Source organism: Megascapheus bottae, chromosome 24 (genome assembly GCF_031878675.1).
Source record: "Megascapheus bottae isolate mThoBot1 chromosome 24, mThoBot2.hap1, whole genome shotgun sequence".
Lineage (NCBI taxonomy): Eukaryota > Metazoa > Chordata > Mammalia > Rodentia > Geomyidae > Megascapheus > Megascapheus bottae.
Window position 1 is genome coordinate 173,014 of NC_143532.1, and position 27,466 is coordinate 200,479.

Consider the following 27,466-nt stretch of genomic DNA (forward strand, 5'->3'; position numbering starts at 1 on the left):
AGATATATCTGCCCTGCATCTCTGCAGGACTGGGACCTGACAGTGTGCTGGCCTCCCTGTCCTGGGCTGATGGCACCTTCATGGCTACATCCTGCTGTACAGGTGATAGCTCTCAGGTCTTCCCAACTTTTCAACACTATGAACAGTACCTGCACACATCCTTGTGCAGCCATGTGTGGTGTCATGTGTCCTGACAGAAAGCTACTAGACTATCTTCTAGGGAGACTGGGTTCTATTCAATCAAAGTGGCAAGGGAGCCAAAAAAGTCAGAGTTCCTTGGTATCCTCACTAGTACATTGCAAAACTACCCCTTCAATGCACAACATATGGACAAAGAAAGGCAACAGAGACACTGGCACACCCAAGTCCAGTGTACAGACTCACACCTACCTCCCACTCCTGGAAAAGGTGGATCAAGTACTCGTAGTTCCGGGCCCGTAAGGCCAGGTGGTCAACAAGCAGCAGCATGCACAGGGGGTCTTCGTCGGGCTCAAGGCTTCCAGAGGCAGCACAAGTGAGAGCAAAGGGGATAGAAGAGGTATCATCATGGCTAGTCCCCAGGCCTTGGGCTGCTGTGGTAAGGATGGGTGGCAGCTCGACTCAATTGGACACTCACCTCAGGATGAGCTTGCAGTACTCCAGAGCAGTGCGAGGGCAGCCCCGTTTCTCCAGGAAGCTCATTTGCTTGTAGAGGGCCAGATAGAAGCTCCTAGATTTGAAATGGTTCTCTGTGAGTTTGAGCAACAGCACAGCCACAGTGTACAACTGAGAGACATCTACTTTCCCTCAGCTGAGTCAGTACCTTGAAAACATTCCCTGGGTGGACAATGGCATATGCTCTTTATTATAAATGTACTTATGTATACAAAACCAAACTTTCCTATTTCTGAGATAGGTCTAATGTTGTCCAAGCTCATTTTGAAATCTTGTATTGAATCACCTCAGCCTCCTAGTGCTGAGACTAACATGCCTGCTTGAAGTCAAGCTCATCTGGGCCAGGAGTTTAGCTTAGCGGTAGAGCACTTGCCTAGCATGCACAAAGAAAGACCCAGGTTTGATTCCTTAGTACCATGTACATAAAAAAAGCTGGAAATGGTGCTGTGGCTCAAGTGGTAGAGCTCTAGCCTTGGAAAAGCCAAGGACAGTGCTCAGGCCCTGAGTTCAAGCCCTGGGACTGGCAAAAAAAAAAAAAAAAAAAAAAAAAATCAAGCTCATCGGATTTCATCTTTGTGTGTCTTTTTTTTTTTTTTTTTGCCAATCCTGGGCTTGATTCTCAGGGCCTGAGCACTGTCCTTGGGCTTTTTCCTCAATGCTAGAGGCTCTACCACTTAAGCCACAGCACCACTTCCGGCTTTTCTATGTATGTGGTACCGGGGAATCAAACCTGGGTCTTTGTGCATGCTAGGCAAGCACTCTACCACTAGGGCAAAGTCCTAGGCTCTTGTGTGTTTTTTGTACCAGTCTTAGGGCTTAAATTCCCCCTTCATCCCCCCCCCCGGTTCTGAGGCTTGAACTCAGGGCCTGGGTACTGTCCCTGAGCTTCTTTAACTCAAGGCTAGTGTTCTACCACTTGAGCCACAGTGTCACTTCTGGTTTCTTCTGTTTATGTGGTACTGAGGAATCAAATCCAGGGCCTCATCCATGTTAGGCAAGCACTTTTCCACTGAGCCACATTCCCAGCCAGGGTTTAAACTCTTAAGCACAGTCTCACAGATTCTTCTGCCCAGGCTGGCTCTGAATGCAAGACGCAGACCCCAGCCTCTTGAGTCACTAGGATCACTACCTTTGTGGGTTTTGTTTGTTATCATGAAAAGAGAGTTATGGGGCAGGGAGTGTGGCCTAGTGGTAGAGTGCTTGCCTAGCATGCACAAAGACCTGGTTTGATTCCTTGGTACCACATACATACAAAAAAGCCAGAAGTAGTGCTGTGGCTCAAGTGGTAGAGCACTAGCCTTGAGAAAGCTCAAGGACAGTGCTCAGGCCCTGAGTTCAAGCCCAGGACTGGCCAAAAAAAAAAACCCACAAAAAAAACAACAATTATGATCTTATTTTATGCTCATATTTCAATGATTGTCAACAGTACTAGTGTTGGGGTCCACCAACAACTTTAGCTACTCTGATTAATTTTAAAACTTGTTTCAAAGAACTAAGAGTTTCACTGGAAAAAGACACAGGCAACGCAAAGCATCCAGTGGACACAATACAATGCAGCACCCAGTGCACAGGCTAGAACACTGGGTATCCTCCACAGGAGCCCACCATAACAGCCAGAAACAGGGCACCAGATGTGAGAGAAGGAAGGAGACACATGTGCCCAGGGAGGTCAGCAGGGAGTCTGCTGCAGCTTCCCAGACCTAGTAAATGGGCCGGTGCCAAAGGTTGGTAAGGGAAATATCAGAAAGAAGATAGCACTGTTCAGGCAATCACTCAAATCAAACTGAATCCACACTGAACATGAGATTAAGAACCAGGACACATGCCTACAAAGCATGCTAAAATACTCTAAACTCAGAGAATGGGTCTTTTCCTCCAAATACACAAGAAGACAAAATGATAGACATCACTGTAGTGAGATAGCCTGTCAGACTCACTGCTAACTCAGGCAGGTTTTAATCAGGGCCAATCTAACCCTGAGTTCCAGAGCCTAGCCCTCCTGCACTTTCACTATGAACACCAAGGCTTGAAAGGGATCCTGGACCTTCGGAGCCCTGGTTCACCTTGAAGACAGATTCCTGCCACCTGCTCCCTACTGAACACAAAGCCATCACATGTGTAACTTATGGGCACCTCCGAGAAAGGGAGGCCAGCAACACATGACAGGATCCTCCCAGGGGAGGCTTCAGGACAGGTGTGCTCACCTGTTCTCAGGTCTGCGGTAGTCCAGCCGGCAAGTCCCACTGGTAAGACTGAACAAAGGGTGGAATGCACATTCCATGCTGTACAGTGCTCTCTCTGCGGGCCACAGACACACCAAAGCAGGCGTCACAGCCACTGTATGGTGACTGTAGCCCCCTCCTCTGATGACTCAAAATAGAGAAAGTTCTGGAAACAGGGCAGACAGGACCTCCTGGGTATTCTTGATGCCAGTCTGAGTTTACTGCAACACAGAACTTGTAAGCCTGAGACAGAAACCCTGAAGACAGCATGAGGCATGACTGGTGCTGTGTTCCGCTAACCATGTCTGTCTCTGTGTGTAGCACAGGCATGCACACCTACAAAGCTGCATATTCATGTTCACAGTGCCCGAGAAACAGACCAAAGGTCCATCAGCTGAAGATGGTTAACAAATGTGGTTTACCACAGGCGGAACAGTATGCAACCACTAACAGGGTGCAGGCGTAGTACATGCTACACTGTGGACAGCAAACACATTTCAGTAAATAAAAGGAACCCCACAGACGTATATGGTTCCATTCTCATGAAACTTCCATACCAGGCAAACTCACAAAGACAGAGCAGATGAGCGTTCCCAGGGGTTGGAGAAGAACAGAGTGAGACTTCTTCCACAAATTATGAAAGTGCTCTAACACAGGCCCTGGTGACAGCTACACGATGCACCTCTCAATGAAACCTCTGTCTTAAAAGTTACCCTTGGATCATCTTGTGAAACAATGTCTGTCTCTAGGCTGGAGTTGATCCAATAGCAGGTGCAGGTGCTTCTCACCTGTCAGGTCTCGGGCCATCTCCTGATCCTCCTGAAAGCGGCAGGCATCACTGAGCTGCAGGAGTGAGTCGACATGATAGGGGCTCGTCTGAAGAAGAACCTGCCAGAAATGAGTAGAGTCCTAGCGATGGGCTCTAGGCAAGCCCGTAGGGGTTAATCCCACAGGCCTGGCACGCATATTCTGGGAGAAATGAGCATGAGGATTGACACACTTCCTTTCTGATTTAACCACTGATCTGACTCATTAGAGTCAGGCCTGGTCACCTCTCCATAGTTCAACCAGGAGTAAGTAGCCTTCTTTTCTCACTTGGGAACAGGACAGAGAGCTTACTGCAGGCGAGGTGAACCTGGGGAGGAGAGGGCAAGCTCTTGTCCTAAGAGACTATAAAGAGTTCAAGCCCTATAAGAGACTAGAAAGCTAATGGCACAGATAGCCTTGGCTGCCCAGGACCCAGGCACTCCCTCTGCTGCACCAGTGAAGCTGTGTTAGGAAGATCCAGGAGCAGGCGTAGTGCTCCTCTCACAGTGAACTGATTCGTTCCTAGCACACTTGCCCTACACACAGGTGTCCCTCCTGCCTGGGGAAGTAATGCCTACAGGCACACTCCTCAAATCACCACCAGGCCTGGCCCTGGTGTAGAACAGCTGTTCCGACCCTAACCTGACCTCAGCTGCAGAACTCACGCACCACAATGTTGTTGGGCTCCATGGATTCCACAGCTGCCAAGAACTTGTGCTGGGCCTGTTGGTACTCCTCATTGTGCTCAAATGCAAAGAAGGAAAGGCCTTTTTTTGATTCCAGCAGCCGCATTGACAGACCTAGGAGGCAAAAGGGCTATGGGAAGGTATGCTGTGGGCTGGAGTGTGAAGCCTCTTCCAGGCTCTGGGCCATCATACACCCTCATGCTGCATTCTGCAAAGACTATAAAACTAGACCCAGATGGTTTTGTGCACGTGACTGAGCTGTGAGGCTGGGCTAACTGTAGGGTATAGTCTGATATCCCCCAAACACTCTCCAATGAATGCCAAGCCCACATCCTACTGCTTGGGCTACACAAAGAATGGATATTCTGTTTTGGTTTTGTAGACATGTTTCCCCATAGAACTCAGACCCAGTGTAGAGTATGAGGTATCTTGGGAAATGTTCAGAAGAAGAGTGGCAGGCTTGGAGCAATGTCAGAGACCAGAGACACACAGCTGATCCAGATACTGGTTGCAGTCAGGGACCCATGGCGTTAAGATCACACCTGGTGGGAATGATTATCCACTGTGGCCATGGAAGAAAGCAGTGAACACAGAGCCACACTGCAGAATCCATGGGACTTTCGCTCATAAGCACCTTCTATATAACTGCTCTGTGTGTGCTTACAGTGCCCATTTCATCAGCTTCCAGGAACTTCATGATACAGGCCCATGGCTCTTGGCTTCCTTTGATATTTCAAAATGACTACCCCACTCAAGGCCTGAGTCCTGCAGAACACATGGCCAATTAATGTCCACCAATACCTGTGCTCCAGTGTTTTTGCTAGGAAAGCAAAAAAACTGGCAGGACAGAGACACCTATGAGGCACCAGTGCTAGCTCTCTAAAACACGGGCCCCAGGTTCCAAGGTAGGTTCTCACTGAAAGTACATGGAGAATCTTCCAGTATTCACACCTAATCAAACACATAAAACACTTCTAGGTGGATGGGTATCCCTGCCCTGGCCCTTCTCCTGGCTCTCTGGATGCTATCTGTCTCTGCTGTAGCCCTAGGTCTCTACACTACAGCTATATTTCAATTATGTGTGTTTGGTAGGTTTGTTGTTGTTGTTGTTGGCCAGACCTAAGGCTTGAACTCAGGGCCTGAGCACTGTCCCAGACCCAATGTGTCTTTGGCAGTTTGCTGTAAAATGAACTTGAAGGGGCTGGGATTGTGGCCCAGTGGCAGAGTGCTTGCCTAGCATACACAAAGTCTTGGGTTTAATTCCTTGGTAACACATACACAGAAAAAGCCAGAAGTGGTGGCATGGTTCAAGTGGTGGAGAACTAGCCTTGAGAAAGCTCAAGAACAGTGCCCAGGCATTGAGTTCAAGCCCCAAGACTGGCAAACAAACTTGAAGCCAGGTACTGGTGTCTGTAATTCTGTAATAGCTATAAACCTAGTTATGCAAGAGGCTGAGATTTGAAAATTAAGGTTAAAAACTATCCTAAGCAGGCAGTTTGGCCTAGTGGTAGAGTGCTTGCCTAGCATGCACGAAGACCCAGGTTTGATTTCAAGGTACCATGTACACAGAAAAGCCCGAAGTGGTGTTGTGTCTCAAGTGGTAGAGCACTAGCCTTTAGGAAAGCTCAAAGACAATGCTCAGGCCCTGAGTTCAAGCCCCAGGATTGGTTACAAAAAGAAAAAAAATATATCCTGGGTATACAACAGGAACCCCACCCTGGCACATGTGCATACCACTCACACAAAGAGCTCAACAGCTTTTATATGATACAGAATCCATAGAATAAAGGTAGAAAATCCTACAATGGAGGGCACTGGTGGCTCACACCTGAAATGCTAGCTATTCAGGTGGCTGAAATCTGAGGATCACAGTTTGAACCCAACCCAGGCAGGAAGGTCTTTGAGACTCTTATCCTCAGTTAACATCCAGAAAACCAAGAGTAGAGTTGTGGCTCAAAGTGGTAGAGTGCTAGCCTTGAGCTGAGGGGCTCAGGGACCAGCATCCAGACCCAGAGTTCAAGCCCCAAGACTAATGCAAAAAAAATAAAAAAAAAAATAAATAAATCCTACAACAAAATAAAGCAATACAGATTATGCCAAAGACTATGTAAGGCATGCTATCCTAAAGCAGCAGTGCACACAAGCTCTTGGAAATCTGACAGCTGCACACCAGTACAACATTGATGAAGGGGCTGCCAGCCCAGGAAGACTAACAACCTTAGCACCCAAATGAAGACCAGTGCCTTCAGATCCTCACCTGGTTTGCTGTACCGAGGCCAGGTACTCTTAGGGGTTGTCAGCCATGTACATTTCGGGTACATACGCTGTCTCTGCCGCGGCCTGGGGAGAAGAGGACATGAGTATAGCTTGATCTTCTGAAGTGTATAAGGACCAGACTTGGCTGCCTCATCCCCATAGGAACTGTGGGAGCAACTACATGGGAGACCATGTGGGGAGGGGACAAACAGCATGTTCAAAGGGTAAGAACAAGGCACTACAAGAATAGGGGAAAGAATACGATGGGGATCTGGCTCAATAGAGCATTTGCCTAGCATGTTCAAGGCCCTAGGGTCTATATCTAGCACTGAAAAGGAGAGCATAAGAGAAAAAAGTTGGGGATATAGTTCAGTGGAAGAGTGCTTGCCTAGCAAGAAAGAGTCTCGGCTCAATCTTCTGTACCACCAGATAAATAAATTACATTTAACATAAATTTGAAAGAGAGAGAGAGGGCTGGAAATGTGGCCTAGTGGTAGAGTACCGCCTAGCATGCATGAAACCCTGGTTCCATTCCTCAGTACCACATATATAGAAAAAGCTGGAAGTGGCACTGTAGCCGAATTGGTAGAGCATAGCGTTGAGCACAAAGAGGTTCAAGGACAGAGCCCAGGCTGAGATCAAGCCACAATAACGTAGAGAGGGGGAAGAGGAAGGGGAGGAGAAGAGGAGAAGAAGAGAGGGGGAAGGGAAGAGGGGGAGAGGGAGAGAGGGGGAAGAGGGAGAAAAAGGGGACAGAGAACAGTCTAACAAAAACTAATAATGGGGGGCCGGGAGTTTGGCCTAGTGGTAGAGTGCTTGCCTAGCATGCACGAAGACCCGGGTTCGATTCCTCGGTACCACATACATAGCAAAAAAAAAGCCGACAGTGATGAGGCTCAAGTGGTGGAGCTCTAGCCTTGAGAAAGTCCAAGGACAGTGCTCAGCCCCTGAGCCCAAGCCCAGGACTGGCAAAAAACAAACAAACAAAAAAAAACAATGGTAAAAAGGAAACCAAATCTTAAACTATGAGTGAAGAGATTGAGATAAGGCCTGGTAGTATTCTGTAGACACAATGTGCTAGGTGGGGTGGGGGGTCATATTGGGTAAAAATGACACTAGGTAGTGAGCAAGTACAGGAGACTGTTGTGGGTCTCTGACTAAGACCAACATGATAACTAGGTTCTAGGCAAAAGTGAGCCTGGTGGAGAACAGTGTGCAGAGAAAGGGAAGCTCAGATCTCTGTAGAATTCCCATGGCTGTAAAAGGTACTAGACTGCCCCCAGGGCCAGTGCTCCTAATTAGTAATGGGTTTCATGCCTCTGCCATAAGAGCCTAGACTCCAGACTCCCCATGAAAGGTCAGGGTTAACTGGCCAAACACAGATAATGCCTGGTAGAGAAAGGACCATTTTCTCTTCAATGAAGGTTAGATCTGGAATGGAGTGGTGCCCATAAGGAAGTTTTTTCTATGCTTTAAGATAATTTAAACTATTTTGTTAAGAGGGAGAAACCCAGGTACTATGTGAGACAGTACCAGGTACTGGTGGCTCACATCTAGAATCCAGCTATTCAGAAGGTAGAAACCTAGAAAAATGAAGTTCAAAGCCATTGGAAGGTAAGTCCACTAAATTCTATCTCTAATTAGCTAGCAAAAAAATTGGACTGGAGGTGTGGTTTAAGTGGTAGGGTGCCAGCCTAACAAGCCTGAACCCAGTACCAGAAAAACAAACAAAGGCCAGGCTTGCTGGGAGTTTGGCCTAGTGGTAGAGTGCTTGCCTAGCATGCACAAAGACCCAGGTTTGTTTCCTCAGTACCACATACATAGAAAAGGCTGGAAGTGGTGCTATGGCTCAGGTGGCAGAGTGCTAGCCTTGAGGGGGGGAGGGGGAAAGCCCAAGGACAGTACTCAGGCCCTGAGTTCAAGCCCCAGGACTAGCAAAAAAAGAAGCAATAGGGCTGGGAGTTTGGCCTAATGGTAGAGTGCTTGCCTAGCATGCACGAAGACCCGGGCTCAATTCCTCGGTACCACATACATAGCAAAAAAAAAAAGGAAATGGTGCTGAGGCTCAAGTGGTAGAGCTCTAGCCTTGAGAAAGTCCAAGGACAGCGCTCAGGCCCTGAGCCCAAACCCAGGACTGGCAAAAAAAGAAGCAATAAACAAAGGCCAGGCTCCAGTAGCTCAGTGTCTTATGTATTTAGCAGGCTGAGATGTGAGGATTGTGATTTGAAGCTAAGCAGAAAGTCCATGAAACTCTTATCTCCAAATAATTACAGAAAAAGCCAAAAATGGAGTTGTGAATCAAGTAGTAAAGTGATAGACTTGAGCAAAAGGAGCTCAGGGACAGTGCCTGGGTCAGAGTTCAAGGCCCAGGACTGGCAAACAAAACAAAACAAAAAAAACAAACAAACATATGGGGGGTGGGGATCAGTTAAGATGTCAGACTATGTCAGAAACAGCGTAAAAAAAAAAAAAAAAAAAAAAAGCATGCTTTTTTTTTCTCCCAAAAAGAAAAACTGTAGGAGAAATATAGCTGTAAAAAAGAAGCATGGTCCCAAATCTGAGAGAAAATAAACTGAGGCAAGACTATTTGGTAGGGTAAAAGGGAGAATAATGGCAGCTCAGAACTTTTGGTCTCTAGAAGGGCACCTAGAGATTTACAGACATGCAAGGCAGTCAGGATGGGATAGGGATCTAGGGAGGGAATGAGCTATCATGTGGGCAGGGGACTATTTAAACTGGGGTCTTAATGTAGTGTGTGCTAGCCTGAAACTTTCTCCTGTCTCCCAAGAAGAAATGTACCACCATGCCCAGTCTAGGACTTATTTTGTATGTGTGTGTATCTAGCACTGGGCCTTGAACTTAGATCCTGGACATTGTCCCTTAGCTATTTTGCTCAAGACTAAGGCTTTAACACTTGAGCCATAGCTCTACTTTTGGCTTTTTTTTTTTTCTTCTCCTGGTGAGTAGTTGGAGATACCAGTCTCACAGTCTCTGCCCAGGCTGGCTATAAATCACAGATCTTCAGATCTCAGCCTCCTGCATAGCTAGGATTACACTGCTTGTTGATACTAGCTACTCAGGAGGCTGAGATCTGAGTACTGAATTTGAAGTTAGCCTGGCAGGAAAGTATGTGAGACTCTTATCTCCAATTAACCACCCAAAATCTGGAGCTGTGGCTCAAGTGATAGAGCTAGCCTGGAGCAAAAAAGCACAGTGACAACACCCAGACTCTGAGTTGAAGCCCAAGGACTGGCACCAAACAAAAAAACCCAAACAACCACAAACAAAAACCAAAAATGTAAGAACAATAAAAAATAAAATGCTGCAACAATAACAAATGGACTGGGCATCATGGTACACATCTATAGCTTAGACTACTCAGAAGCTAAGATGAGAAAAGCACTTGATCATGAGTTTAAAACCAGCCCAGGAAAACCTAGTGAGGATGTCATCAGTGGCTCATGTCTGTAATGCTATACTCAGGAAGTTGAGACCTTAGGACTGAGCTTTGAAGCTAGCCTAAAGATTCCCATCTCCAATAAACAACAAAAAAAATTGAAAGTGGAGCTGTGGCTCAAATGGCTCAGGGACCGTGCCCAGGTTTTGAGTTCAAGCCCTAGGACTGGCACACACACACTGGCACACACACACACACGGAAAAAGAAATGAAATAAAATCACACGAGTCAGAACACTTGGTTAGCAAGCACAAGTCCTTGTGTACAAACCGTACTATCAACCAAAACCCCTAAAAACAACAGCAACAAGAAGCTACTAGGTGGGTGTGGTGGCTCATGCTCATAATCCTAGCTACTCAGGAAGCTGAAATCTGAGGATCAAAATTCAAAGCCCAGGCACAAAAGGACCTGAGACTCTTATCTCCAATTAACCTCTTTGGGCTTGGCTCAAGGTGGTAGCCTTGTGCTAAAGAGCTCAGAGATAGCACCCAGGTCGAGTTTAAGCCTCATGACCCACCAAAAAAAAAGCAAGCTACTAGGAGAAATAGCTGAGTGGTAAAACATATGCTTATTAACCTATGTAAGGCTATGATTTGGACTCCAGCATTTCAAAATATAAAACAAATATTGTGAAGTGCTATTATCAACTATAATTAACAGAAACAGGACCATATGAAAATGTAATGAAATGATAGACCAAAGTGAGGTTGAGGTAGTGGAAGAGACTGTTCTCAGCCCTGGGCAATACACGTAACAAGGGAACATTACAAAGTGTAAGTATTAAAGAAGACGTGAAAGTCAGACACTTAGTACTGAAAAACTTAACACAAAGCTGAAGACTAGTGTCTCATGCCCATAATCCTAGCTAGGCTTAAGATCTGAGGACTGCAGTTCAAAGCCAACGCAGGCAAGAAAGTTGATGAGAATCCTTTCTCTAATTAAGCACCAGAAAATCAGAAATGGAGCAAAGTGGTAGTACACTCAGGGACAGGGCCCAAGGTTTTTTTTTTGTTGTTGTTGTTTTTAATTGGCTTTTCTTTTTTGATACTGGGAATCGAACCAAGGATGTTATACTTGCTGGGCAAGAGCTTTGCTGAGCTACAACTCAGCCCTCCAGGCCCTGAGTTCTAGCTCCATAATTAAAAAAAAAAAATCTTAACACAAAAATATAAAGCGGGACCGCGAGTTTGGCCTAGTGGTTAAAGTGCTTGCCTAGCATGCATGAATACCCGGGTTCCATTCCCCGGTACCACATACATAGAAAAAAGCTGGAAGTGGTGCTGAGGCTCAAGTGGTAGAGCTCTAGCCTTGAGAAAGTCCAAGGACAGTGCTCAGGCCCTGAGCTCAAGCCCAGGACTGGCAAAAAAAAAAAATAAATGAAAAAAAATAAAGCAAAGGGCCGGGAGTTTGGCCTAGTGGTAGAGTGCTTGCCTAGCATGCACAAAGACCCAGGTTCGATTCCTTGGTACCACATACTTAGTAGTGCTGAGGCTCAAGTGGTAGAATTCTAGCCTTGAGAAAAATCCAAGGACAGTCCTCAGGCCCTGAGCGTAAGCCCAGGATTGGCAAAATAAATAAATAAATAAATATAAAGCAAAAACTGTTAAAAACACAAAGAAAGTAGGAACAAGTAGGAGCTAATAGCATATGAGAGAATCTTTGATCATACTCTTAAAAGATTGTAGCTCAAAGCCAGCCTGGACTGTAAAGTCTATGAGACATTCATCTTTAATCAACTACCAAAATAACCAGAAATGAAACTGTGGCTTAAGTAGTAGAGCCGCTAGCCTTGAGCAAAAAAGCACAGGCTCTGAGTTCAAGCTCAGAGCCAGCACAAAAACAATAACAAAAACTGTCTGTCCTATCTATCTCCTATCTATCTATCTATCTATCTATCTATCTATCTATCTATCTATGGCTTAAAAAAAAAAAAAAAAGACTTCTGGGCTGGGAGTTTGGCCTAGTGGTACAGTGCTTGCCTAGCATGCACGAAGACCCGGGTTCGAAAAAAAAAAATCCGGAAGTGGTGCTGAGCCTGAAGCAGTAGAGCTCTAGCCTTGAGAAATCCCAAGGCCAGTGCTCAGGCCCTGAGCTCAAGCCCAGGACTGGCAAAAAAACAAAAAACAAAACAAAAAAACCCCAACTTCTAACAGTGGCTCATACCTGTAATTCTAGCTACTCATATGACTGAGATCTCAGGATCAAAGTTCAAAGCCAGTCCAGGCACTTTTTAGTCCATGAGACTCTTATCTCCAATTAGCCACCAAAAAACCAGAAGTCGCACTGAGGATCAAGGATACCCTTGAGCTGAAGAGCTCAGGGATATCACCCAGGCCCAGAGTTCAAAAAAAGAAAAGAAAAGAAAAAAAAAAAGACTTTTGTCTGTATGTTATAAAAGATTTTAATGCATACTTTTCTACTGTGGATAGAGGATAACAATGACTGGATGGAACATTGAGTCTAAGCTGGATAACTTCCTTGGTGGGCAACTCAGAAATATTCAAGTAACAGGAAGTAAGAACACCTCAGGCAATTTTATAAAATGTGGCAGATGCAGGGAAACTGCATCCATCAGCTAGACACAACTTTGTATCTGAAGTAAGTAAATAACCCTGGTACATTCTGGCATGCAAACTAACACTTTAACTCCTATTTCCTATGGGGAGGAGGAAATATTTCTCTCTTCCATTTCTTCCTACTTTATCTTGTTATACTAATATAAATTCTTGTTACAACTTTCAAAAAGACAGTAACACTTGAAATTTGATATGAACCAGTCTTATTAATGACCAATACAAGTGTTACCATATACCTCAGGAAGATGCAGTCAGCTATCAATGGTGATTTTTGGGCAGGGAGCGAGAATGCTAGTGTTCTACCACTCTAGCACAACTTCTGGTATTTGAGTGGCTAACTGGAGATAAGAGTCTCATAGAGACTTTTCTGCCTGGCCTGGCTCTGAACCATTATCCTTAGATCTCAGCAGCCTGAGTAGCTAGAACTACAGGTATGAGCCACCGATGCCTGGCTCAGAAAGGCATTTTAAAATTGCTTCAATTTTTTCTTTTTTTAGCAAGAGCTATTTAATTTTATAATTAAAAAAAATTTTATTAAAAAAGGATTCCAAGGTAGTCAGGAGTGGTTGTGCACACCTGTAATCCCAGCACTAAGGAAGCTAAGGAAGAAAGAGTATAAATCTCAGGTCAGCCTAGACTACACTAAAACCCTGACCTTTACCAAAAAGAGAGAAAAAAAGCTTTCTGGTCAATCTGTAGAAGGCATGCCTTCTACAGAAAGTCTCAGAATTGCTCCTGTGTGCTTTTCTTCTGTAGGAATGAGGGATGCTTGGACACGACTCACCACAGCAGCTGTTCTGGCAGAACGTGTCTCAACTACTAACAACTATGAAATCCTCTGTACTTCACCTTGATAATAATTTAAAAAATTAAGTCAGGGCCGAGAACATGGCATAGTGGTAGAGTGCCTGCCTGGCATATATGAAGCCCTGCGTTCAATTCCTTGGTACCACATACACAGAAAAATCCGGAAGTGGTGCTGTGGCTCAAATGGTAGAACACTAGTTTTGAGAAAGCCCAAGGAGAGGGCCCAGGCCCTGAATTCAAGCCCCAGGACTCATTTAAAAAAAAAAAAAAGAAAGAAAAGAAAAAAATTAAGTCAACACAGACAAGCCCTACTTGAACCTAGAATGGCTTAATTTTGTAGCTGATTTTGAAGCAAAAATGAACCTAAGAATTCAGGGACAAGAACCTCAAAATTTATAAACGACTTAAAAACTTTAAAAAAATTATGAGGCAGCAGAAGAGCTCAAGCAGAAGAGTGCCTGCCTAGCAAGTGTGAGACTGAGTTAAAAACCTCAATACCAAATAAATAAGCAAATGAAACAAGAATGTACATATAGAGAAGACAGAGTAAGTGAGAGAGAGCTCAGCCACCCTGGGGTCATTTTGACCCCCTCCTTGTGCTTATTTCAGACCAAGCCTAAGAATTTTACTCATCCACTAAGAGCTTAATACTCCCCCACAGTGATTTTTTTTTTTTTTTTTTTTTTTTTTTTTTTTGGCCAGTCGTGGGCTTGAGCTCAGGGCCTGAGCACTGTCCTTGGACGTTCTCAAGGCTAGAGCTCTACCACTTGAGCCTCAGCACCATTTCTGGCTTTTTTCTATGTATGTGGTACTGAGGAATCGAACCCGGGTCTTCGTGCATGCTAGGCAAGCACTCTACCACTAGGCCAAACTCCCGCCACACCCCACCCCCACAGTGATTTTTAACACTTCAATAATCCCTCTGCCTAGAATCTGAAAAGGAATGGAACAGCTTAGAGCACAGATTAATGTGGACCTTACCTTTGTTCCCCCAGGACTGCTCGAGCACCAAAATACCTTTTCAGTTCTGTGTCTGGATTCAAGTGTCTAGAGAATTGAAATTTTTAGAAAGAAAAATTAAATTGTGTTTTTCTATAATGATTCTGGAAATTTTAGGAAGCCACGTAAGAACCTAGTAACTTTGATTTGAAAGACAACTCCTAGGCTTTAAAAAAAAAAAATCCTTGCTCTGGGGCCAGGAGTTTGGCCTAGTGCCCTCTACAATAGACAGATAAGCAAAAGCGAAGTCTCTGAGTTCAAGCCCTGGTACTCGCATACGAAAGCTAGTAATAGTTGTGGTAGGAACCAGGTTTCATTGGGCATCTATAAGACTGAGATGGATAACCACCTAAGGGTAACATTGGGGTTTTTTTGTTTTATCAGTCCTGGGGCTTGAACTCTGGACCTGGGTTCTGTTCCTGAGCTCTTTAGCTCCAGGCTAGTACTCTACCACACTGAGCCAGTCTCGTGGACTTTCATGCTTCGGCTGACTTCAAACAGTGATCCTCAGATCTCAGCCTCCCGAGTAGCTAGGATTATAGGTATGAGCCACAGGAGCCTTACTTAACATAGTATTTTTATTCATTTCAAAAAAGTAAGGGAGGGATAAAGAACAGTGACAGTGGGATGATGTAAATGAGAAACATTCTATGAACATATGAAAATGTTACAATGAAACACCCTCTGTATACCATTAATATATGTAAATAAAAAAAATCTTGGGCTGGGAGTGTAGCCTAGTGGTAGAGTGCTTGCTTAACATGCACAAAGCCCTGGGTCTGATTCCTGGGTACCACATACACAGAAAAGGCTAGAAGTGGCACTGTGACTCAGTGGTTTGAGTGCTAGACTTGGAAAAACTCAAGGATAGTGCCCAGGCCCTGAGTTTAAGCCCAGGATTGGCAAAAAAAAAAAAAAAAAAAACAACTGAAGATAGCAACTCCGCTGGGCACCAGTGACTCTTCCCTTAATCCTAGACACTTAGGAAGCTGAGATCTGAGGGTCAAGGTTCAAAGCCAAGCCGGACAGGAAATCCTGAGACTCTTCAATTAACTGCCAGAAAACCTGGACTGTGGTTCAAGTAGTAGAGTGATAACCTTGAGCTGAAGGCCAGTGCCCAGGCCCAGAGTTCAAGCCCCATAACTGACAAAGAATAAAGAAAAAAAGAAAGCAACTGAAACAAAAATAAGCTCAACACTGGTGGTTCACGTCTGTAATCCTAGCTACTCAGGAGTCTGAGATTCGAGGATCTTGCTTCTAAGCAGGAAAGTCCCTAAGATTCTGCAAATAAGTATCAAAAAGCTGAAGTGGAGTTGTGGTTCCAGAAATAGTGCTAGCCTTGAACAAAAAGCTCAAGGATGGTTCCCAGAGAGCCCCAGGACTAGCATACACAAAAGCAAAGCAAAAAAAAAAAAAAAAAAAAAAGCAAAAAAAAAGCTGGGGGCTCAGACCTATAATCCTGGATCAGGAGGCTAAAATCTGAGAATCCTAGTTTAGAGGTAGCCAAAAAAACAGATAAATTTGAAAGACTCTTATCTCCAACTAACCAGGAAAAAGCTAAAAGTTGCCAAATGAGAACACAAGTCCCAGAGTTAAATCCCTAGTACCAAAATACAAAACCAATCTATGGGGCCAGGCCCAACGGCTTACACTTGTAATTCTAGTTTCTCAGGGCAAAGATCAAGGAAGTTTATGCTTTGAGGCTAGCCTGGACCAGATACTGCCGTTTCATGCCTGTAATCATAACTACTCAGAAACACAGTTTGAAGCCATTCACGGCAGGATACTTTATCTCTAGTTAATCCCCCAAAAGCCAGAACTAGAGCTGTGGCTTAACTGGTAGAGCACAAGTCTTGAATAAAAAATACTCAGGAACAGCACCCAGGACATGAGCTCAAGCCCCAGACGAACAAAAATAAAGATAAGATAGAATTAGGTGCTGGTGGCTCATGGCTCACGGTTACAAGGAATCCAGGTCAGATGGAAAACCCCTGTCAGACTCTTATTGACAACTAACCACTTAAAAACTAGAAAAGGAACTATGGCTGAAAGTGGTAGGGCACTAGTCTTGAGCAAAAGAAGCTCTTGAGGCCTAGGCATTACCTCCTAGTTCAAGGCCCAGGACCAGCATGCACACACGCTCGCATGTGCACGTGCACACGCACACACAGGACAGGTGTGTGCACACGCACACACAGGACAGGTGTGTGGTGGGCCATACCTGTAATCCCCAGTCACAGGGGAGGCACAAAGGGCAAAAGGAGGATTAGGATATAGGCTGGCCCAAGGAAAAAAAGTTAAAAACTCATCTGGGGAAAAAAAAGGAAAAGGCTGGGTGCAAGCCTGAAGCCAGAGTTCAAACAATACCACCAGAGAAATATAAATCCTAAAATCCTCTAAAATATGGATACATTTTCCTTTTTTTTTTCTCCTAAAGACTATTTCCTAAAAGTTTAATGGCAAATTCTTTCAATATTTTTTTTTGGTCAGTTATAGGGCTTGAACTCTGGGCCCTAGGCACTGCCCTGAGCTCTTCAGCTCAAGGCTACCGCCCAACCCTTGGAACCACAGTGCCACTTCCACTTTTCTGGTGGATAATTGGAGACAACAATCTCAGGACTTTAGTGCCCAGGCTGACTTTGAACCTCAATCCTCAGATCTCAGCCTCCTGAATAGCTAGGATTACAGGTAGGAGCCACATCACCAGGCTCAATCATACTTCTTTTTCTTTTTTCTTTTTTTTTTGGCCAGTCCTGGGGCATGATCTCAGGGCCTGAGCGCTATCCTTGGGCATTCTCAAGGCTAGCGCTCTACCACATGAGTCACAGCACCACTTCTGGCCTTTTCTGTGTATGTGGTACTGAGGAATCAAACCTGGGTCTTCATGCATGGTAGGCAAGCACTCTACCAGATGGCAAACTCCCAGCCTTTAAAGGAATTTTATTATACTTTTCTCCTTGTACTAGAGATAGATTCTAGGGTTTCATACAAATCCCTCAGACCTTACCTTTTAGTGCTAGTCCTGGGGTTTGAACACAGGGCCTGGGTATTATCCCTGAGTGTTTCTGCTCAAGGCCAGCATTCTACCACTTGAACCACGGTGCCACTTCTGACTTTTTTTTTTGGTCGGTCATGGAACCTGAACTCTGGGCCTGGGCAATGTCCCTGAGCTCTTCAGCTCAAGGCGACTGCCCTACCCCTAGAGCCACAGGGCTATTGTGATGTCACAGCCTTTTTGGTGCCCAGGCTGGATTTAAATTGCAGTCCTTAGATCTCAGCCTCCTGATGAGCCACTGTACCCAGCTAACGTTTGCCTTTTTGATCAGTAATTGGAGGTAAGAGTCTCAGACTTTCCAACCTGCCTGGCTTTGAACTGTGATCCTCAGATCTCAACTTCCTTAGTTACTAGGATTATAGGTGTAAGCCACCAGCGCTCAGCTCACACCTTACCAAATAAAGACAGTAAACCTTTAAAATGAAGACACCTCTTAAAGACAGTAAACCTTCTTCATTTTTAACCCCAAGTGGTAGAAGGGCTGTACCTGTGCTCCACATACAGCACATGCTTTCGGGAGCTCAGAGGAGGGGGCCCAGGGCAGGTGAATTCACTGTTGTCCTCAATTCTCTCCAAGATGCGATCAATATCTTCCAGTCCATTTTCCTAAAAGCCCAGAACAACCTGTTAATAGCCACTGTGCCCTTTTACTTTCTTTTGTATGAAGCTTTTATTCTTAAAAAGCCAGAAGTGGAAGTTGAGCTGTGGCTCAAGTGGCAGAGCCCTAGCCTTGAGCTAAAACTGTCCAAGGACAGTGCCTAGGCCCTGAGTTCAAGCCCCAGGACTGGTAAAAAATGAAAAAATAAAAATGACATGTAGGCTGGGATTATGGCCAAGTGGTAGAGTGTTTGCCCACCATGCACAAAGCCCTGGGTTTGATTCCTTAGCACCACATATACAGAAAAAGCCAGAAATGGTGCTGTGGCTCAAGTGGTAGAGCACTAGCCTCGAGAAAGCTCAAGGACAGTGCCCAGGCCCGGAGTTAAAATACCAGGACTGGGAATGTGGCTTAGTGGTAGAGTATTGTTAGCATACATAAAGCCCTGAGTTTGATTCCTCAATATCACATAAACCGAAAAATCCAGAAGTGGAACTGTGGCTCAAGTGGCAGAGTACTAGCCTTGAGTAAGAGAAGCTCAGGGACAATGCTTAGCCCCTGAGTTCAGCCCCATGAAAACCTACATGTGGTTTGGATGCATGAAGCCCTGGGTTTGATTCCTCAATACCACATAAACAGAAAAAGCTGGAAGTGGTGCCATGGCTCAAGTGGTAGAGTGCTAGCCTTGAGCAAAAGAGATAGTGCCCAGGCCCTAAGTTCAAGCCCCAGGACTGGCAAAAAAAAAGAGGCCAAATTTGGAGTTTTTATTGGAGAGCTAGTGGACTGCAAAAAGACTCCAACCAGGGGCCGGGAGTTTGGCGAAGTGGTTGAGTGCTTGCCTAGCATGCATGAAGACCGGGGTTTGATTCCTCGGTACCACATACATAGAAAAAAGCCAGAAGTGGTGCTGAGGCTCAAGTGGTAGAGCTCTAGCCTTGAGAAAGTCCAAGGACAGGGCTTAGGCCCTGAGCTCAAGCCCAGGACTGGCAGAAAAAAAAAAAAAATAAGCTAATTGAAAGGAACTCTAGGATATTGAAACAAAAGCCATATAACCAATGATTGTTGTCCTTAATGTACTATGTTATCCCTCATCTCCTTTGCTGTCTCTTGGGTATCTCATATTGTTACAGTATCTCACTTTGTTATCTGATATATTGAATTTATTTGTATTTGGTTATCTGAAACTTGATAGGGAAGGGGGGAAAACCAATATGGGGAGTGGGTGGTGGGTGGGGGGAGGGTAATGGGTACCAAGACATGTGAAAGGGTATCAATGTATGTGAATTAATGCACCTTCTATCTGGCAAATATCATGTAACCCTTTTATTAATTACAATAAAAAAATATATATATATATGCCCAAACAAACCAAATGTGGACACAATCAAAGGGAAATCAGGAACCAATCATCTAAGGAAAGTAAAACTTTTCTGGAACTTACCAACTCCAAATACATTTTAAACTAAAGAATGTCCTCTATTATGAAGGCCTTTTGCTTAACCAACTCTCCTTACTTCATTATGACCTCTATGGAAAATATGACACTAATACATATTGCTTGAGCTAAAAGGCATAGGTACACAGTGAGAGCTGAAGCTTTGCTAACACTCCATATTCCATGAGAGTGTCTACCACATCATCCCATGAAAAGACACCTCTCTCTTTTTGTTTTTTTGTTTTTTGTGGGGGTGGTTATGGGGTTTGAGCTCTTTTGCTCAAGGCTAGTTTTGCTCTACCACTTTAAGACACAGCTCTACTTCCAGTTTTCTGGTGGTTAATTGGAGATAGAGTCACAAGGACTTTCCTGCCTGGGTTGGCTTCCAACAGTGATCCTCAGATCTGTTTTCTGAGTAGGCAGGACTATAGGTGTGAGCTACCAGCACCAAGCTTGCTTGCTTTTTTTCTCTTTTCTTTTCTTTCTTTCTTTCCTTCCTTTTCTTCCTTTCCTTCCATTTTTTTTTTAGTGATACTAGGGAGTGAATTTAGGGCCTCACACTTGCTGAACAGTTGCTTTGCCACTAAGCTACACCACCAGCCCCTAGCATTTCTTGTACTATTTATACAGTAGTTCTCATGGATTTAAGGCTGGATATCACAAACAAAGCCAAACGGTTTTCTAGAAATTCTTCCCTGTTCTGCTGGAAGGTGATTTGTAGGACAGATATCCTTTCCTGGGTCTCCTTCTCTACCTCACTGCTGAAACTGCCATGGGATCCTAGTGCTGTAACTTCCTTGGCCTTGGAACTCTTAACTCTTCCTTCTTCTGCATGCAGTGCTACCCAGTTACAGCCAGTCCTTCTTGGCCTGCTTCACCCTCCAGTTTTATTACTTGTTTTCTCTGGATACTTTCTTGGCCTGTAGCAGCTGTTGGATCCCCTGAGACTGACTGGCCATCTAGATGTTCGGAACTCAGGCCAAGATGAGAGGTCTAAACCCCTTTTAAAAAATGGTTTTTGAAGATGTCTCACTAGAATCCTCTTCCCTCTGCCTCATGAGTGCTGGAACTACAGGCATGTGTCATCCACAATGGGCTCCGACTTGACTTCTAGTGTTGTCAGGACCAAGAGAAGAATGTGTAATAAATATATTAAGAGGGTCCTAGTAGCCAATGTAGTGACTCACACCCGTAATCCTAGCTACTCAGGAGGCTGAGATCTAAGGATCGAGGTTCAAAGCCAGCCAGGGCACTAAAGTCCATGAGACTCTTATCTCCAATTAAACACCAGAAAACTGGAAGTGGCACTGTGACTTGAGGGGTAAGGCGGTAGCCTAGAGCTGAAGAGCTCAGGGACAGTGCCCAGGCCCAGTTTAAGCCCCATGATCCCACCCCCCCCCCAAAAAAAAAAGGGTTCTGGTAATCACAAAATCCACAGAACACATTCCAGGTCTTACAAATGAGGTAATTTCCTCAACTAAGTGAATTGAGTTTGTAAATCCTAGTGGACAGCAAAAGATCTACAACTTCTCAACACAAACAGAATCAAGACATCAAGGCAACAGAATAAGGAATAAATTCTCTAGTGACAGACTAGCCTATTCAACAATAACAACAACAAATCTTTTTTGGGGGGAAGGATGGCTAGCACTAGTGCAAAAACTCAGGGCCTCAAGTACTTACTTGCTATTTTTCTTTTTCCTTTTTCCCTCTTTTTTGCTTTTTTTTTTGCCAGCTGTAGGACTTGAACTCAGGGCTTGGGTACTGTTCCTGAGCCTCTCTGTGCTCAAGGGTAGCGTTCTACCACTTGAACCACAGCATTACTTCTGATTTTTGCTGTTTATATGGTACTGAGGAGTCGAACATAGGGCTTCATGCATGTGAGGCAAGCACTCTACTACGAAGCCACATTCCCAGCCCCACTATTTTTCTTTTAAGGCTGGTGTGCTACACTGGAGATATAGCTCCACTACTGGCTTAAGCTGTTTAATTGGAGATAGGAGTCTCTCAGCTGGTAGCTTACACTTTTAATATCAGTTACCCAGGAGGCTGAAATCTGAGGAGCTCAGTTCAAAGTCAACCTGGGCAAGAAAGTCTACGAGACTTTTAGCTCAATGAAAAAGCCAAAAGTGATATTAAAGTGGAGTGCTAGCCTTGAGCAAAAGGAACTTAGGAACACTGTCCAAGCCCAGAGTTCAAGGCCCAGGACCAGAAAAAAAAAAAAAAAAAAAAAAAGTCTCTCAGATTGTTCTGCCCTAGCTGACTCCAAATTGCAACATTCAGATCTCAGCCTACTGAGTAGCTAGAATTATATAAATAGGCCTGGACCATCAACACTTTCTGTATCCACTGCCCAGTGAGGTTGTTATCATGCCAGGAGTTTGGCCTAGTGGTAGAGTGCTTGCCTAGCATGCACGAAGATCTGGGTTCAAGTCCTCAGTTCCACATACATAGAAAAAGCCAGAAATGGTACTGTGGCTCAAGTGGGTATAGCACTAGCCTTGAGAAAGCCCAAGGACAGTGCTCAGGCCCTGAGTTCAAGCCCCAGGACTGGCAAAAAAAAAAAAAAAAGACAAAAAAGTATATAGGATAGCAATAGTCACACAGGGTGACAGGACAGAGCTGGGACGGCCTCTCTTCTGAAAACAGCTTGCTTATTATTTATTTACTCGCTTATTGTCAAGGCTAGAGCTCTACCACTTGTGCCACAGTACCACTTCTGGCTTTTTCTATGTATGTGGTACTGAGGAATTGAACCTGGGTCTTCATGCATGCTAGGCAAGCACTCTACCACTAAGCCAAACTCCCACCTCATTCGTGCTTTATTTCCACAGGGAAGGAACCAAATTATCAAATGAAAACAAACTTTTCCTAGAGCTAGCTTGAGAAGCCCAATCAGAAGAAATGAGAAAAGGCTTAAACATACTAACAGACCAGGTCTGATACATACTGAGGGTCCTCCTGGGCAATTTTTCTTATTTTTCTGCTTCTTTTTCTTCTTTCGGAGTTTGCCACTTGCATTACACTAATAAAAGGAGACATTTAAATCCAAAGAGAGGGCAGTAAAAATCTTAAATCATGAGAAGCAGTCACCATCCCTCCTTCCTTACCTAGCAAGAGCCTCACTTTCATGTAGAAATCGTCTATGGTCCTCCCCACTCATACTGGTATACTTCTCCTGGGCCCCTCCCCTCTGGACCTGCTTCAGAGTTCTCTATAACCTGAGTCAAGATGATTCACTAGGCACCATATCTTCTCTGTAGCTTTCACTCTACTTTGTCAACCACTCTCCTCATACTTCAACAACCCTGAAGACAGGGGCTCATAGGGACCCTTGCCATGGTGCTTCCCACCCCTGCTCTTGGCCAACTTCTGACACGAGACTTCACTAGCTGGTACAAACACTCCCATGAGTGTTAATAATTTTGATGCACATCTCATGAAGGCTCCCATGAGAATTTTCAGCAACCAAATAATTAACATAAGTAAATTAAGAAAAGTGAGCTGCCAAGAAATTGACAGCGTAAGTACAAGGTTGGCACCTTGGAGCCCCTCCCTCCAGTGTACTCTGACTTCCTCATTACCCCGCGCCCACCACCTGTTCTGGGGTTGCTGCCTTGGCTGTGTGTCCATTGCTCTTGCTCTTTGTCTCTGGGCTTCCATGGTGAGCCTGCCCTTTGTCTCCTGCCAATGCACAGTCAGATCTCTCCCCAGTCACTCCAGAGTCATCTTCAAGATCCTCGATGTTTATCTGGAAAACAGAATGCCAATACAGTCAGGGTGCACATGGTGATGCTGAGACAGTCAGAAAGGAGGGGAGGAGGGGAGGAGATAGGAGAAGGGAAATGGGGACAAAAACATGAGAAGGGGTATCAATGTGTGAGAAGTAATGTACCTTCTATCTGGCGACTATAACTGTAACCCATTTATTAATTACAATAAAAAAAAAAAAAAGGAAAAAGAAAGAAGGGAAGGAGGACTCAAAAGGGGCCAGGGCAAGGAGACTATCTTGTCCTGTGGAGCAGCAACACAATTCTCACCAAACAACGTTAGGCTCAGTTAGGTAATGGAGAAATCTGTGTAGTATATGGCATTTTTCATCAAAGACACCAACAAAAATCCTCAAATTACCATTTATATCCAAATACTGAGTACCAGGTAAACACAAACTTTTAAATACATAGCTGAGCAGTTAAGTTCTCTCTTCTGACTACTTAAGCCTCAGCTTAGACAGAACAGACAAAAGCCTGGGGAAAGAGTACACCTATAAACATTTTCTGGTGATAAAAGTAACAGTGGTGCTGGGCATGGATGCCTCACACCAGTAATCCTAGCTACTCCTGGCTAAGACCAGGAAGGTCACAGCTTGGTTCCTTTGCAAGATACCATCTTCAAAAACACTAGTAAGGGGGGACCGGGAGTTTGGCCTAGTGGTAGAGTGCTTGCCTAGCATGCATGAAGACCCGGGTTCGATTCCTCAGTACCAGAAGAAGAAGAAAAAAAAAGCCAGAAGTGGTGCTATGGCTCAAGTGGTAGAGCTCAAGGACAATGTTCAGGCCCTGAGCCTCAGCCCAGGACTGGCAAAAAAAAAAAAAAAAAAAAAAAAAACCACCACTAGTAAGGGCTGGCTAGAGGTGTAGCTCAAGTGCCAGTGCAGCAAGAACAAGACTCCAGTATAGCCAAAATAAATAGCAGTCCTTTGCTTTTATAGGGGACAAAGTTATTCTAGAAACCCTGCTACAGATACCAAAATCTGAGGATTTTTTTTTTGGTGGTCATGGAACTTGAACTCTGGACTTGAATGCTGTCCCTGAGCTCTTCAGTTCAATGCTACTGCGTAGCCTACCCTTGAGCCACAGTGCCATTTCCAGTTTTCTGGTGGTTAATTGGAGATAAGAGTCTCACAACTTTTTAGTGCCCAGGCTGGCTTTGAACCTTGATCCTCAGATCTCAGCTCCCTGATAGCTAGGATTACAGCATGAGTTACCACACCCAGCTCAATCTGAGGATTTTATACACATAAAATGGTAGAATATTTGCACATAGTCCACACAATTCTCAGTCCTCTATAATTGTGTGTGTGTGTGTATGTGCAAGCTATTACTGGGGCTTGAATTCAGGGCTTGGTTTTTTTCATTCAAAGCTGAGACTACTACTTGAGCCACATTTTTAGGGTTTTGTTGATGAACTGGACTTTTCTTCTGGGCTGTATTCAAACCTTGACCCTCAGATCTCAAGAGTCCTAAAGTAGCTAAGGCTATAAGTGTGAACCACTGGTATCCCGCATGGAGGTTTGCTTTCTGTATGAACAGTGCTGAAGATTAAACCCAGAGCCTGTGCTTGCTAGGGGCAAGATATTCCACCGAACCATATTAAACTCCAGGCCCCTTTTTTTCTTAAGATAAGGCCAGAGCTGGGCACTGGTGGCTTGTACCTGTAATCCTAGCAATTCAGGAGGCTGAGATCTGAGGATCACAGCCATCCCATAATAGAAGTCAGTGAAACTCTTATCTCCAATTAACCACCAGAAAACTGGAAGTAACCCCATGGCTCAAGAGGTAGGGCAGTAACCTTGAGCTGAAGAATTCAAGCCTACGACCAAAAAAAAAAAAAAAGATATAAGGCCTGGGCTGGGAAAGTGGCTTAGATTTAGAGTGGCTGCTTAGCATGCATGAGACCCTGGGTTTGATTCCTCAGTACACAAACACAGAAAAAGCCGAAGTAGTGCTGTGACTGAAGTGGTAGAGTGCTAGCCTTGAGCAAAAGAAGCTCAGGGATAGTGCCCAGCCCCTGAGTTCAAGCCCTAATACTGGGGGGAAAAAAAAAAAAGCTACGATCAGACACCAATGGCTCACAACAGTAATCCTAGCTAGTCAGGAGACTGAGATCTGAGGACTATAGTTCAAAGCTAGCCCAGGTAGGAAAGTCAGTAAGACTCATCTCCAAATAAACAATCAGAAAACTGGAAGTGGCCCCGTGGCTCAAAATGCTAGAATGCTTGCCTTTAGTGAAAAAACCCAGGGACAGGCCCAGGCCCTAAGTTCGAGATCTATAACTAACAACAAGAAAAAAGATAAGGTCTTAGGACCAGGACTGGCAAATAATAATAATAATAATAATAATAATAATAATAACAACAACATAACTAAAAGCCAAGTGACTAGAAACTTTTTTTTTTTTGCCAGTCCTAGGGCTTGAATACCTGCCCACAGATCTGCCTTAGCCTGAAGAACACAGCAAGCCCCTTCCTAATTCCCTGAGTCATGACCATCAAGAAGTACTGATAGCTGGACACCTGTAATCCTAGTTACTCAGGAGGCTGAGATCTGAGGATCCTGGTTCAAAGCTAGCCTCGGCAGGAAAGATAAGACTCTTATCTCCAATTAACCACCTAAAAAGTCAGAAGTGGAGCTGTGGCTCAAGTGATAGGGCACGAGCTGGGAGAAAAATAGCTCAAGGACAGTGTCCAGGCCATGAGTTCAAGCCCCAGGACCAGCACCAAAACAACCACACCCACACAAAAAAGCAAGTACTGATAAATGTTTTGTGGGCTAAATGAATGCTATCTGTGGGAAACAAGGATGCTTGCTCAACAAAATAAAATTTCTTTTAATGTCACATGCATAGTACTATGCTTGGCTATTCTCAAGTCAACTTTCAGGAGCAACCCTTAAGTCTTCATACTTATACACTACATATCATTAGTATTATAACAATAACACCTAATTAACACCACTATGGGGCAACAAAGGGAGGGTCAGAGAAGCTAGAATTAGCCTTTAATAAGTGAAACTGCAGGTGGAGGCTAGTGCTAAGGAAAAAACATCATGGGCTTGTGGGTGTTTCCTATTCACTGTGTTATTTAGTTACAGGCACTGGAAATGAGGTGCTCTAAGATAGGTGTGGAGAGGAGGGTTGTTAACAAGTAAACAAAATACCCGTAAAGGCCCAGTAAATGCTTTGCTTATGAGCTGCTTAACCCTGGAAATCACGACGGACTCTCCCACGTCTCCCAATGGGAAGCCCTCCCTACCCACGGCAGCCAACTGCATTCCACTCCCCCCGCCCCGCCCTCACCTCTTCACGGAGCCCCTGCTCACCGTTAGCTCCGCCCCCTCTCCAGCAGCCTTCCGGTCTCCGCAGGGGCCCCGCCCCGCCCCGCCCCGCCCCCGGGCCCTGCACACTCCACAGCGACCCGGCCGCCCCTCAGCCCGGCCCCACGGAAGTCCCGCCAGGTGGCCCGCCGCGGGCCTCTCCCTTCCCACCGAAGTCTAACCCCCTCCCCCAGGCCGGGGGCGCCCGCCCCGGGTCGGCCTGGCCCCGCCTTCCCCGTGACGTCACGACCCCGCCCTCCTCGCGGCAGCCCGGCCCGGCCTCGCCCACACCGTGCCGTGACGTCATGCTCCGGGCGGCCCCCTCCCCCACGCCGCCCAGCTTCTCACCAGCTCGAACCGGTTGTTGACACGGACGCCTTCCTTTCCAGGACCCGCGGGGGCTCCCCCACCCAGTCCCGGGTTTGATCCTTCTTCCACGTCATCATCATCGCGGAGTACAAACTGCAGGGCGTCGGGCCCAAGGGGCTCTTGGCCGCGCTGTTCCCCCCTCAGCCTCCGGAGGGCCCGGCGCGACATAGGACCCGACGGCCTGCCGTCTGGAGACAAGAGAAAGGGAGACCGGCCGGCGCGCCTGCGCACTTAGGCGCGCTGGGTGGGGCTGGCGTGTGGCGTCCGCGCGCTGCGGCTCTCCGGAACTTCCGGTCGGTTACCAGTGGCGTCAAAAAAGACTCGGGAGATGCCAGACGAGTTCTCGCGAGAGCTGAGAGCTCCTGAGCCGCGGGGCTGGAGCCGTGCGCCTTTCCGGTGGTGCCGAGTGGGCGGGCGCCCCTGACTCAGCCCTGACTCGGGCCGCCGCGCA

At 45.5% G+C, this 27,466-nt stretch overlaps 1 protein-coding gene and 1 pseudogene across 2 annotated transcripts in view; both read right to left on the reverse strand.

Annotated features, from left to right (window-relative positions):
• The window catches only part of Tcf25 (TCF25 ribosome quality control complex subunit), a 36,560-nt gene extending 9,307 nt beyond the window's left edge, over positions 1–27,253 (reverse strand). For both annotated transcript variants that reach the window (XM_090357080.1, XM_090357078.1), the window contains exons 1-11: positions 26,995–27,253; positions 23,151–23,303; positions 22,503–22,577; positions 18,007–18,125; positions 14,447–14,512; positions 6,627–6,709; positions 4,353–4,483; positions 3,665–3,764; positions 2,859–2,952; positions 617–709; positions 391–496 (exon numbers count right to left, since the gene is read on the reverse strand). In XM_090357080.1, coding sequence (XP_090213206.1) covers positions 391–496; positions 617–709; positions 2,859–2,952; positions 3,665–3,764; positions 4,353–4,483; positions 6,627–6,709; positions 14,447–14,512; positions 18,007–18,125; positions 22,503–22,577; positions 23,151–23,303; positions 26,995–27,183 — 1,209 coding nt within the window. In that variant the 5' untranslated portion in view covers positions 27,184–27,253. The remainder of the gene's footprint in view (positions 1–390; positions 497–616; positions 710–2,858; positions 2,953–3,664; positions 3,765–4,352; positions 4,484–6,626; positions 6,710–14,446; positions 14,513–18,006; positions 18,126–22,502; positions 22,578–23,150; positions 23,304–26,994) is intronic.
• LOC150046726 (V-type proton ATPase subunit G 1 pseudogene) lies at positions 19,795–22,118 on the reverse strand (annotated as a pseudogene).
• Positions 27,254–27,466: the final 213 nt, after the last annotated feature.